This window comes from Medicago truncatula, chromosome 5 (assembly GCF_003473485.1).
Source record: "Medicago truncatula cultivar Jemalong A17 chromosome 5, MtrunA17r5.0-ANR, whole genome shotgun sequence".
Taxonomy (NCBI): Eukaryota; Viridiplantae; Streptophyta; class Magnoliopsida; order Fabales; family Fabaceae; genus Medicago; species Medicago truncatula.
Genome location: NC_053046.1, coordinates 31,950,134 through 31,964,100, shown reverse-complemented (window position 1 = coordinate 31,964,100; position 13,967 = coordinate 31,950,134). Strand labels below are relative to the sequence as shown.

Here is a 13,967-nt window from a genome sequence, read left to right as displayed (position 1 = left end):
CCCAAATTACATTATCAATAGCGCCCTTTGATCATGGATTTCACAAATAGGACCAAAAAAAACCCATTCTTTCTAATCCATCTGATTCAGCTATTGAAGAGAAGGAAAAGACTATCAGAGTAGTAGTGAGTATGCACAAAAATGTTACCTGAGCGACGCATTGCAAAGGGAGAGAAGAGAGGAGATTAGTGTTTGGAGTGTTGGTAGATTAGTGAATGAACCATTTGATTCCTTCAGTTTAATAGCAAAAGTCATCATTGGGAGTAAGAAAGAATTAAACACGCTCTTGGTACTTGGTACTTTGATAGTTGGCTAGTTTGCTTTGGTAACTGATGAGAGCGATCTGAAGGGTTTCAGCTGACAAAACCGGCCTAAGTAATAGAATAGTCTAGTAACAGTATAATAAGTGTGGTTCGGTTTGGTTCGGTCCGGTTCTTAAGTTATAAACCGAAAACCGAACCGAACCGGTCGGTTTTAATTTTTATGGCCCAAACACATCCAAAAAAAATCGGTTTTTTGCGGTTTTCGGTTTTTTGGATCGGTTGACGGTTTTTTTTTTGGATCGGTTCGGTTCTGAACCCCTAGTGGCTACTAGTATTATTTATCATTTTGTTTTCTAGTATTTTTCTTTTATTGTTGTAGCAGGTCGAGAACAAAAGTTGCGAAGGAAACTAAGCAACTATATGCTTCTCCTTATTTGATCTCTCTTGTAAAACAGGATTAAACTATTGGAATTTACTGATTAGTTAACTAATGAATTAATTTAATCTAAATGACTACGTAAAAAAGAATTAATTTAATCGATTAAATTCAAATATCTTGAATAATTAATTAAGTAAATAATTTACTCAATTTCTCTGTAAAAATGTGGTTTAATTATTCTTAATTAAATTAATATAAAAAAGTACATTAATGTTTATATGAAATTAAATTCAAATATAACAATATCATATATTAACTTTTTTAGTATAGGGGTATTTAAGTCTTTTAAAAAATGAACACACTTCTTTCTCTTCTATTTCTCTTCTTTCTCTCTTATACCAAACAATATCTCAAATCTACTCTATTTCTCATCAACTTCTCTCTTTTCTAACTCTCTCTCACCTCTTTCTCTCTTTACACTTTCTTCTGACAACCAAACACACCCTAAGAGAGAGTTTGAGAAGAGAGAAAAAGGTGAGAGATTGAGTAAATTTGATGTAATGTTTGGTAGAAGAGAAAGATAAGAGAGATAGAAGAGAAAGAATAATGTAATTGCTTTTAAAGGACAATAATACCCTTAAACAAAATAAAAAGAAACTAAATAATTGTTTGGAGTAGAAAAACATAATTTATGTTTCCTTTTGTGAAAAAATAAATTTATATTACCTGCAATACTTTTTTTTATCAACGTTAACTAAAATCTTTATTTGAATTATTTGGAGTAGAAAAACATAATTTATGTTCATTTTTGTGAATTTTTTTTTTTTTTTGAATAAGTGAAAAAAATAATTTATATTACCTGCAATACATTTTTTTTAACAACGTTAACTAAAATCTTTATTTGAATTAATTAAAAAATGAATAATTTTCATTAAGTTATAGTACGGAAGTGTGGTTAATAAGTTAATTTTTTTATAGTGAAGTGTGGTTCATATTATTTTAGTTGCTAAGTTAATTTACTTTGAGGATTTTTTACTATGAAATTAATTAAAAGTGCAATAAACTTCACATACGAACACAACCATTCAATTATATACTTAAGATTTTGTCTTTTCTTCATGCAATGGAAGGGCATAATTGGAAAATTGCAAAAATTGCAACTCTCTCGCCTGTTTCTCCTCATCCATGAGAAGATTCAAAAAGCAGTGGGTCCCACAGGTTTTAACTCTCCCTTCTCTGTTTCTCACCACAACCAAACAACAGAAGTGAAGGACTTCTCTCCTATTTCTCTCTCTTCAACTTCTCTCTCTCCTTTTTCTCCTCTACGAAACACAGTGTTAATGTTTTTTATTTCCTTAGTTTTCTTCATTTCTCTCTTTCATTCTCTTATGTCGGGTTTCCCTTTTTCTATTCTTCTACCATTCTTCTTTCATGGACATTCCAATCACCATCGCCACCTTCAACATAATTTTATCCTTGAAACTCAGTTGAATCCACAACAATAATTTCAAAACATTACCGGTCCTTGATTCAATTTTTTGAATCAAACTGGTATGTATAAAAACAAGGGAAAATAAGATGGTCTTTCCATTCATAATTTTTTGAATCAAACTCGTAGTATTTTGAATCCAGGGATCTAAGTGTTATAATGGTGATTGTTGTTGAAGAATGAATGAAGAGATCAAGAAACTACTTCATTTTACCAAATTCTTTGAAGCAAAACAAACGTTTGTGCCTTTAACAAAGAAGCTATTGAGCAACATTGAGAGCTTAAGGTTCTTCTTCAATTTCATGTGCTTGATTCGTGACTGTCTAAGAATTACCAATGAGGGAATAGAAAAAAAAGAGGAAGAACAAAGGGAACCGAAAGAGATAGAATGAGAGAGAGAAGAAAAAATAAAGTAAAAAACATTAAGGGTTAATATGTATTTATCCCTGTAATTTAGGCGAGTTCCGGTTTACCTTCCAGTAAAAAAAAAGTTTCCAACCATGTAAAATAAGATTCTTTGATTTTAGCCCCTGATCTATGTGACTGTGCATAATTGCTGACGTGGCGAGATGATGTGGCATGCTTACTGTGCATATCTGATTATGTGGCGTGATGACTGCATTATTATTATTTTTTATTTTTTTTAAATGGTACACGTGGCATTTGTATTTCTTTTTTAAAATAAAAATAAAAAATAAATTCTGGAAAAATTATTAAAAATAAAAAATAATGAAAAAACAATTATGAAAAAATATAGAAAATTTAAGAAAAAAAATCACGAAAATAAAAAAAAATCTGGAAAAAGTTAAAAAAAATAAAAAATTATGGAAAAAATTTATATATATCAAATTTTTCAAAAAATATAAAAACATTCTGAATTAAATTAAAATTATAAAAAAAATCGACAATATAATATTATATAGTTATTTTAATTATGAAAATTTATTGCTAGAATTTTATTTTATTCGAAAATATAATCTAGATGAATAACAAGATACAATGGATTTTGATTAACATCAGTATATAAGTCATGTTATACTATTGAATAAGAAGCCCTTAATTCTATTCTTCATGATCTAATGTTATGTGTTTTTAATTATTGAAATATTTTTCAATATTTTTATTTTTTGTATAAAAAATAAAAAAAAACAAACTTTTTAATTTCGAAAGAAAAATCTGAACTTTTTTTTTAAAAAAATAAAATGTATTTTCTTATTATATTCATGAATTTCGAAATATAAGAAGTTCCTGAATTTTCCAGAAATATAAATTTTTTCTCATATTTTTAAATTTTTCCAGATTTTTTATTATTTTTTAAAATTTTCTAGAACTTTTTATTAATTTTTCCAAATTTTTTTCATTTTACCGGATTCTTTTTCATTTTTATTAAAATTTTCAGATTATTTTTTATTTTATTAAATATACCTTCATGAAATATACCTTGCTAAAATATATGGGTTATTATGTCTAAAGTAAAAGGTGCACCTTGCTAAAATATACCTTCATGAAAAAAGGTGGGTCTATTGTAGCAAACCCCATATATATATATATATATATATATATATATATATATATATATATATATATAGGGTTTGCTGGAACACACCCACTAGTTTTTATGTAGGAGTGTTTTAGCAAAGCTACACGTTAAAGTGTATTTAATCACTTTTTAATTTTTCACTTGCTAAAATACTCATTCTAAAAAATATGTGTGTATTCTAGCAAATGCCTATAGAATTTGCTAGAACACACTCACTTTTTTTTTAGAAGGTGTGTTATAGCAACATACATCTTATGGTGTATTTATTAACTTTTTAGTCATAACTTGCTAAAACACTCCCACATAAAAACTAATGGGTGTGTTCTAACAAATCTCTCTCTCTCTCTCTCTCTCTATATATATATAGGACATATCATATGAGAATGAATATTTTATATGAGAATGGTGAGAATGTTTATTAACCATTAGATCAAAAATGGATGATTGAGATTAAAAAAGACATTTAAAATAACACCTGTTCCACTCCTTATTCTATCATTTTTCAAGAACCCATTCAACAACACGAATTTTTTTTTTCTGCCCTTCTTTTTTTCAAAAAACACAAAACTACCATACTTTTTCGAAAAATTGCAAAAATACCCTACTTTTTCTGATACCCCTGGCACCACACAACCCCAAGTTGCGGGGTACCCTCAAAGTTGACGAAATTTTTGTCCTTATTATACCCCACAACTCCAAGTTGCGGGGTACTTTCCCTATTTTTTTTTTTTAATTTTAAACTACCAAGCAAGATGGACTTGCGAGGTAGTTTATAATTTTTTTTTTAAAAAATTAAATACCCCACAACTTGGGGTTGCAAGGTACTCAACTTGGGGTTCCGCGCCAATAACAAAAAAAATAGAAAAAACTTAATTTTTATAAACTAATAACAAATATACAATTATTACAAATGCCCTCCTGTCCCACACCCTCGTCTACGACGATTTCTTTGACGATTTACTTGAGCGTCATGTTGGGTTTCGTCATTATTATCTGCAGTTGATTGTGTCTGACTGCCATAACCCAACGACAACGACACATCGTGTTCCCTTGTTGGCCAACCCATATCCAGAAATTGTTCATTGGAGTTCATCGCATCCGGAGAGAAGTGAGATAGTAGGTTTGTTGGTGTTGGTTGGTTGTAGTTTTGGTTGGTGTACATTGAGTATTGGGGGTCGTTGTAGGGGGGGGGGGGGTAATTGGTGTTGGACGGTCCAGCTTGGCTTGGGTCATTATAGGAGAAGTAGTTACCGGTGGATGGTCCAGCTTGGTTTGGGTCATTGTAACCAAAATTTGACATTGAATTCAGTTGGTAAGTTGACTGATAATTACGGTTATATGCATTTCTTGGGGTGGTATATGGTGGTGGTTGGATGATATTTTGTTGTGGGGTGTCAAGAAAATCATACATTATAGAACCTTGAGTGTTTTGTGTTGTAGGTGGTTGGGATTGAGGATCATCTAGTCGGTTAAGAAAGTCTTCATCCCAAAAATCATCATGAATTGGTGGTTGGTTGTTGTGAATTTCAGCTTCATGCTCTGGTTCTATCTCCGGCTCTTCTTCCTCTTCTGGATCTGAATTTATTGGCATTCTGTCAATTGAAATCCTCAGACGTGGATTGCAAGTGGTTGTCAACCAATCAATATACGAATGAGTTGGGGTGAGAGATTTTGGCCGCATTTGTGGTAATGTATAAAGGCGTCGATTGTCCCAATGTTCGCTCTCTTGTGGAAAGCGAAAACCTCTTGATTCATACCACGCCTTGTACCGTTTGTCCAACTTATGGAATTGCTGCATGTTTATTGGGGCCCCTGGTATTTCTTGTGACAAACCAAATTGAAGCTTGACCCTATCAGTTGGATGCCATTCAACCTTATCAAAACATATAAGGTAAGTTGTCGCAGTACAATCCCAATAGTCAGCAGGCAAATCGTGTGGAACTCTCTTGTATGGTCTCCACTTAAACTGGGACAAAAGAGAATATATAGTGTATTGTTAATAATTTTGTTATACATATATATATGAAGGAATAATTCAAAAATGAAGGATATATTACATCATGCTGTAGTATGTCATCAAACTGTTTTCTGTAAGATATAGTGTCATGGCTTGGATTGTCGTAGTACCTTGAACCTACTCCTGTCCATCTAACAAATTAAATTAAAAAAATTAGATTTACTAAAAAAATAAAAATAGTAATAGGCGAGAATATGTGCGGGAATTAATAAAAAATAAAAAAAAAGGGTGTTGACCATGCTTACTTTAATCCTAACGGCCACTGGAGTGGTTTTGAATTTCTCGGAGCGATATGAGTCAATCGACAATATCCCCAAACTTGTAAGAGAAAATGACATCCAGCTATAACTTTTATGTTTGGGTGGGATGCCTCACACAAGCCACGATAAAGGTAAGATAAAACTGCCGATCCCCAACTATATTTTCTTGTTTCATTAAAATCCATTAACAAATACAACCAAGAGTTGTGCACATATAATCCAGTTGTATTTGGAAACAAGAAACCCCCAATGAGGTATAGTATGTACCTCCTAGTGTGTTGTATTTTGACTTCTGGAGGTGATTGTTGATTGAAGTTTGGATCGACCATATTTTCCTTTAACCACGCCAATGAGAGAGTAAAACCATCAGTTTTGCGTTCTGGAGCAGCTATTCCCAAGAGTTGAAAACAAATATCCCATGAAAGATGTGGAGGACCCGTAACAATTTGTCCTCCAAAAGGTATGCCAAGTAACATATATACATCTTCCAGCGTGATTGTACATTCACCTGTTCGAAAATGAAAAGTATGTGTCTCGGATCGCCATCTTTCTACAAGAGCGGTTACGATATGTCTGTCAATTTTATAATGCCCTATTTGCGTAACCTCATAAAATCCAGCTTGACGTAGATAATCCTCAATAAATGGACTTGGTTGTATGTGTTGTCGTGTACGAGTGCTTAGTGGTGCACCCTCTTCATGGAGCTAGCACAATTCACTACCAGGCGTTAAGACTAACCGATAACGACGATGTCGAGTTTATGTTTGACGTACATAAGAGTCACAGTTCTTTGTCCTACATAGAGCTTTATGTTACGTTTGAGATGAAGAATCCAACATCTAATCTTGAGTTAAATTACCCATCAAGTTCTAGTCAATTCTACAATCCATCATCATCACAACCGCACTACAATCCATCATCATCAAAATCTTTTCATTCACAATGGTCACAAAATCAGTACGAACCATCACAAAGATTAACTCAAGTTGATCCCTCTCAAACACAATCTCAAACTTTAAACGATGAAATAAATATATTCACCTCCCAAATCCAGGACCACTCAAATGATGAAGTTCAAGATGATGATGACGATGATGATGAAGAACTCCTTGCTGCACAAAGCGGTGATGAGAACGAAGAAGACGAAGAAGACATTGTGCCACAACTACCAATTTCACCGATCAGAGCTTCTTACAACCCACCAAGGTCTATGCGCAACGTCATTGATGACCACTCAACTGAGCTTTATCAGTCAATGACTCTTCCAGTCGATGAAGGTATTTCTCCGGGGATGCAATTTCATAACAAGAATGATTGCATTCTCGCAATTAGATATTATCACATAAAAAATTCATGGGATTATTTTGTGAAGCAATCGGATCATGAAAGGTATGTCATCAAATGTAAAGATACTACTTGTGGTTTCAAATTGCGGGCCTCGTGGAGGAAAAAATCTGATAGATGGGAGATTGGAAAAATGAAGGATCCTCATACATGTGTCTCAACAGAATTGACGCAAGATCATTGCAAACTTAGTTACAATGTCATATGTGAAAGTGTTAAATCACTACTACATATGGATGCTTCAATTACGGTGAAAGTTATAATTGCACACATCCGAGAGAAGTTTAATTATACAATTTCTTATAGAAAGGCATGGAGAGCAAAAAATAAGGCGATTGAATCAATTTATGGTAACTGGGAGGATTCTTATAAAGAACTACCACAGTGGTTGATGGTCATGGAAAAAGATTTGCCAGGAACAATTATTGATTTTCAAACAGACCCATCAACAGAAGTGGTCAATGAGATCGTCTTCAAGCGTCTCTTTTGGGCCTTTCGTCCGTGCATCTTGGGCTTCGAATTCTGCAAACCAATTGTCCAGATTGACGCAACTTGGTTGTATGGTAAATACAAAGGAACATTGTTGTTAGCTGTTGCGCAAGATGGGAACAACAAGATATTTCCCATTGCTTTCGCAATCGTGGAAGGGGAGACCAAGGAGGCATGGAGTTTCTTTTTGAAAAATCTAAGGCAGCATGTCACCCCACAGGCGAACATATGTCTCATTTCTGATAGACATGTGTCGATAAAGAGCGCATATGATGATCCACAGAATGGATGGCATGATGCTCCGACAAGCCATGTGTTTTGTGTCCGACACATTGCACAAAACTTTATGCGATCGTTCAAGGATGGAGAACTTAAGAAGAAAGTTGAAGGCATGGGTAAAAATTATATCTCTATCCTTGTAATTTCGACATATTATTTGTTTAAAGAAGACACATCTAAATTTTTTCAAAACAATGCAGGTTACGCCATGAACATCCCAACATTCGAATACTACCGCTCTGAAATCGCTGTCGCGGACCGGAAGGCTTTAGCATGGGTCGACAACATTCCCAAAGAAAAGTGGACTCAATCACATGATGATGGTCGACGATGGGGCCACATGACAAGTAACTTGGTAGAGTCACAAAACAACGTGTATAAGGGAATTCGAGGACTCCCGATCACAGCAATTGTGAAAGCATCCTATTACAGGTTGGCGGCCTTGTTTGCTAAAAGAGGACATGAAGCAGCGGCAAGGGTAAATTCTGGTGAGCCATTCTCAGAAAACATCATGAAATATCTCAGGAATGAGGTTATTAAATCCAACAGTCATCATGTCACTCAGTTTGACCGGGATCGATATACCTTTTCTGTCTGTGAAACCATCGACCATAAAGAAGGATTACCAAAGGGAGAATACAAGGTGGACCTGCAAAATAAATGGTGTGACTGTGGACGGTTCAGAGCGTTACACCTACCATGCTCACATGTAATTGCCGCATGTTCTAGCTTTTCTCACGACTACAAGACTTTTGTCGATAACAAATTCACGAATGAGTGTGTGTACGCCGTATACAACATCCACTTCGACGTGGTTCACCACCAGTCATATTGGCCTGATTATGAAGGACTGAAGGTGGTTCCCAACAAGTCGATGCGTAGGGCAAAGAAAGGTCGTCCACCAATTACTCGCATTAGGACCGAGATGGACGATGTGGAAACTGAGAGAAGATGCGGCGTTTGTAGGATGCCTGATCATTCCCGCAAAGATTGCACTAATATTAGACATCAGTAGAAATCTAGTCTTTATTGCATATTTATTTTATTTCGTAAGTTTTTTATTTTATATATATTATGATTATTATTATTATTATTATTTTTCGTAGATAATGATTATTATTATAATTACTTTATTATTAATGCCTAAATTAACATTATTAATATCCTGACCAAAATAATGCAACTAATTATCAAAAAATGAAATGGTGTGATAAATTGAAAGATGAAAGAAAGTATTTATAGTAGATGAAATAATATATTTTAATTAATTATAAAATTAAAAAAAAAATAGAAAAATACCTTGCAACCCCAAGTTGTGGGGTATTTAATTTTTAAAAAAAAAAAATTATAAACTACCTCGCAAGTCCATCTTGCTTGGTAGTTTAAAATTAAAAAAAAAAAATAGGGAAAGTACCCCGCAACTTGGAGTTGTGGGGTATAATAAGGACAAAAATTTCGTCAACTTTGAGGGTACCCCGCAACTTGGGGTTGTGTGGTGCCAGGGGTATCAGAAAAAGTAGGGTATTTTTGCAATTTTTCGAAAAAGTAGGGTAGTTTTGTGTTTTTTGGCAAAAATAAGGGCAGAAAAAAAAAAATTTCTCAACAACACACCTTCCATCCTGCATTCTTCCTCACGCCCAATCCGTCGTATCCCTTCTCTCTCATAATTGGTTCAAAATCAATCTTATGAAAAACACATACAGGATGAAAAATGATAAAATTGAATCTAGATCCAAATTAATACGAGAGATGAAAAACCAAATTAATTCAATTTTTTCCTCTTCATTCCCAATTTTCTAAAACGTTTTGGTTCCTTCATCGTCTTTGGGTGATGTGACTTTGTGGCCATCACCGACCATCCCTGCAACCTTGTCAGAGTTTAATTTTCCGTCCATTAAGTCGTTGATCTAAATCTCGGCGAATCTAGATCCGGTTATCCTGGCCTCACCGGAAAAATAGACACCGTCGTCGGTAAGCTCTCAACTCTCGTCGATCTAAATGTTTCACGTCAGTAAGTTTTTCGGCATCAGCTGGAATTTCATCTCCGACGAGATTCCGACAGGGATTAGTCAGCTTTGCAATCTCAGAACAATCAATTTAAGTTACAGAAACCTTTCGGAAATTGTTCCTCCATCAATCGAAAAATTGCCGGAGTTGTCGTGTCACCGGCGGGTGGCATAGATGAAAGCAATACTGGAATGGTGTTGTTTGGATTGAAGATGGGTTGAACATAGAAACATGATACACTGTAGAAAGAACATGTGTTGTTTAAAAGAGGACTTTTAATCATAACCATTTATTTTTAATCTAAGGATCCATATGCGTTCTCATTATTCTCACATAACAAAGCTATTCTCATTAGATATGTCCTATATATATATATAATCGAGTCAGTTCATGAACCAAACGAGTCGAACTATATATAGTTCATGTTCGACTCATATAATTAACAAACTTAATTTTCAACTTAAATTCAGCTCATTTAGTTCATGAACTAAGTTCAATAAATCAATTATCGAATCGAGTTTTAAACTAAATTCGAGTTGGTTCGATTCACAAAAAATATTCTCATCTCCACAAAAATGAAACCATGTTCTCTCAACAAGAGCGTCGTACTTGGGTTGATATTTAAGGTCCATATCAACCAAGACTCAAACAAAATAGTCAAAGTCTACATCAAATATTGGCTTATATCAAAGAGTACTTTAGGTCTCCAATGCTCTTGAGATTCAAGATCCTATCGATCTCACACTTTGAACATCCTCTAGAGATGTAAAGGAGGACTCAGAAATTAACCCTTACCCAGAGAGGTCATTCGCCATTACTTAGGGATTTCCATATTGGCGATAGCTTGGCTCGCAAGGCACCAAACTTCAACTGTGTTGCACGCTTTTCCAGATAATTCGTTTGTACAAGTTGTCCTTACAAGTTTTGATTCCATCTTTGTATTCATATTAAGGAATTACTATAGCAATCCAGTCACCTTTAACACTAAGTTGAGGAATTGTTGTCTCAAAGGTATATCACAAACATTTTTAACAACTTGCGCGAATGATATTTGGATAAAAGGTGATTTGATTGCTTCACTAGCTTCTTTAGGATGAAGATTAAGACAATGTCATGTAATAAGGAACGGATTCATGGCTAAAACAATGAAGAATGAAGATGGAATGGTGGTTGTTGGTGGCTTACAATGTTCTATGCGGCTGGAACAACTAAATTTCGATGAGAGAGGTGTGATAAAAATTTACTGTTCATTCTCAATTTTGTGCAAGTTACTTTACTCTTTTCTTCCAAAAATAGCCTACAATAATTTTAGGAAGGTTTACACAACTGCGCTTGATTTATTGCCACAAGACACAGTTATGTTCAAACCTTACAAAATATCATGAGTGTTCAATCATAAACACTACTAGAAATCGGGATTATAGCGAAGGATTTTGACAATAAGTTTTCAATCATCATAAAGTTCTAAAATATTTTTTAACAATAAGTTTTTGCGTCTCCAAATGTAGTTTGGAGACTAAAGTAGAACCCGGTGTTTAGTGACAGAAAATTCAATCTCTGATATTTGTTTACCCATTCTATTAAAAAATTAGCGACCAACTTTCCGGTCACTGTAGCATGTGCTATACTCTAATTATTTCATTTTTGTTTCATCCCTACAGTGTCATTTTAAAAGTAATTGTGTCCTTCTTCTTCGATGGAAAGTGACCTTCCTTCATTATCTTGCTAAGACTTCAACAAAGATAAAAAGTCCCATTTTTTTTGAAACCCTAACCATTTTCCTTCACTACTTTGTATCACTTTATTGATTTGATTCTTAGTTCATATATTTTTTTGCAAGTTCTTGGGTTTAATTTTAGGGCTAGGCAAAGAAATGCAAAAGAAGGTAGACGAAGAAATCAAAACTCTAGTTGAAAATGATGTCAAAGTAAGACATTGGTCCATGTTTTTCTTCATGGGGGCATGTCATATGAGTATGACTATGTATCTCTCTCTTTTAAAAAAACATTGTCATTTTTGAAAACTCTATATTTGAACTCAGATTGTGAATCTTCAATGAAGTGAATTATTACTAATTACTGATCTTGGGGTAAGAATAATAGAAGATAACTAGCAAAGTTATAAAATGTTTGGGCTGTTATTTGTGTTCTGCTGGTATTTCTTGAACTCTAGAAATTAACTAATTTTTCAGTTGTATGAATAATGTATTTTGTTTTATACATGAGTTAATTAGCTCATCCGCCATGACAATTAGCTCATCCGCCACGACTCTCCTCCAGCGGAGCTTTTGCCTCTCATGCTGCTGGAACCTTTTACTTGAGACTTTAGTTATCTGTTTGTTTCTTTTGTTTTCCTTGCTCTTTAGCCTTTGTAACAAAAAAAATACATGGGTTAATTAGCTGACTATCCTCTTCATTTATTTCTTTTGCAATATTTTATTTTCTTTGTTTGAAGTTTTAATAGTTTGTTGTTCTCTACGAAAGCAAAAACTATTTTTATTTTATTTTTTATTCTTGAATTGTAATGCCATGTTGTGTTTTTCAAGACCAAAATGAGTTGATTTTGCATGGTTGAGCTGATTTGGTATTATTCTCTCATTGCTTTAGTCCGATCTTTTTGACAACACGGGCATTGTTTATCCTCTAAATTACCACACCCTTCAAGTAGCCGGAATCACTCCTCTCATAAATTAGCATTCGTTGGAAGGCGGTTGAAAAGAAGACGCCACATAAAAAAATTGACTTTCAAAGGAACATCTTTATGTCAAAATACATGGTTGTCATCTGCAAGGATATTTTGATTTGCTGATTGTTGAAGGAAACTATAAGCACTACTGATAGTGTAATCATTTGAAGCACTAACTAGATGGAGTAGCACTACCTCTTCTCTGTTAACATTGATATCAACAACATGAGATGGTGGTAAAGGAGCCATGAAAAATCAATCGGATCCTTCAAGTACATAGATACTAAGATGTGCTCTTCAGCCCAAGAAAAAGGCACACCACGATGGAACACGATAAAATGGACAAGGAGAGGCACGTTGGAAAATGAAACAGGAGGAATGCAAATATACATGAAATCAAGTATATTGCATTCCTCCTGAGAACATATTTCAATTCATTATTATATGAATCAATTTTAAAATCAATTTTAGTTTACATTCAATTCAGTACCAAATTATTTTTTAAATCAATATGAATTATATAATTGATTTGAATGATAATGTATATAATAAATAAAAAAACAGATTCCTTCCTTCAAAAAAAAAAGAAAATGTATAATAAATCATGCAATTACAAAATTAAATACACATTCATTTTTTTTCAATGACTTTATCAGCAACATGAATTGATCCTACCATACATTTTACTTGTGTATAAATAGTGGCGGAGTCAGAAAGAAAGTCATGGATATTTTATCATTTTACTAATAGAACAAAAATATACTTTTTTTTTTGGAGGGAGGGAGGAGGGTGGGTCGTGGCACACCTATGCCCTTGTAATACAGGGGGAGGGTGGGTCGTGGGCACACCTATGCCCTTGTAATACTCCGCCACTATGTATATACATGTTCTCACTCTAATATTGGTGCATCATTCTTGTCCAAAAAATAATAATATTGGTGTATTATTCCAAAAAATAACTTTATCATGGTTCACAAAGAAAAAAAATCTTTTACTATCGTGAAAGGTTCAAAAAGTAATGAAAAGTTAATTAAAACAGAATAAATTTTAATGATTAGAACGTTTGTTATTTAACCGCCTACTAGGTGTGTTGAAGAGACAAACACAACAAATACTTAAGAAATATTTAATAATGATTATAATTTTATAAAAGGATTTTACAATTTTAGAAGTGATAAAAAAAATTATTTAATTTTAGGAGAGCATGAACTTTAT

At 33.6% G+C, this 13,967-nt stretch overlaps 1 protein-coding gene across 1 annotated transcript; it reads left to right on the top strand.

Annotated features, from left to right (window-relative positions):
• The first annotated feature begins 6,591 nt into the window (after window positions 1-6,591).
• Window positions 6,592-9,075, top strand: LOC112422148 (uncharacterized). The gene has a single exon (XM_039834725.1). The coding sequence runs from the start codon at window positions 6,592-6,594 to the stop codon at window positions 9,073-9,075; it is 2,484 nt and encodes an 827-aa protein (XP_039690659.1).
• The last annotated feature ends 4,892 nt before the right edge of the window (window positions 9,076-13,967 follow it).

Bases quoted from the DNA above. Each gene is read 5' to 3' on its own strand.
- LOC112422148 (XM_039834725.1), top strand. From the start codon at position 6,592: ATGGACTTGGTTGTATGTGTTGTCGTGTACGAGTGCTTAGTGGTGCAC.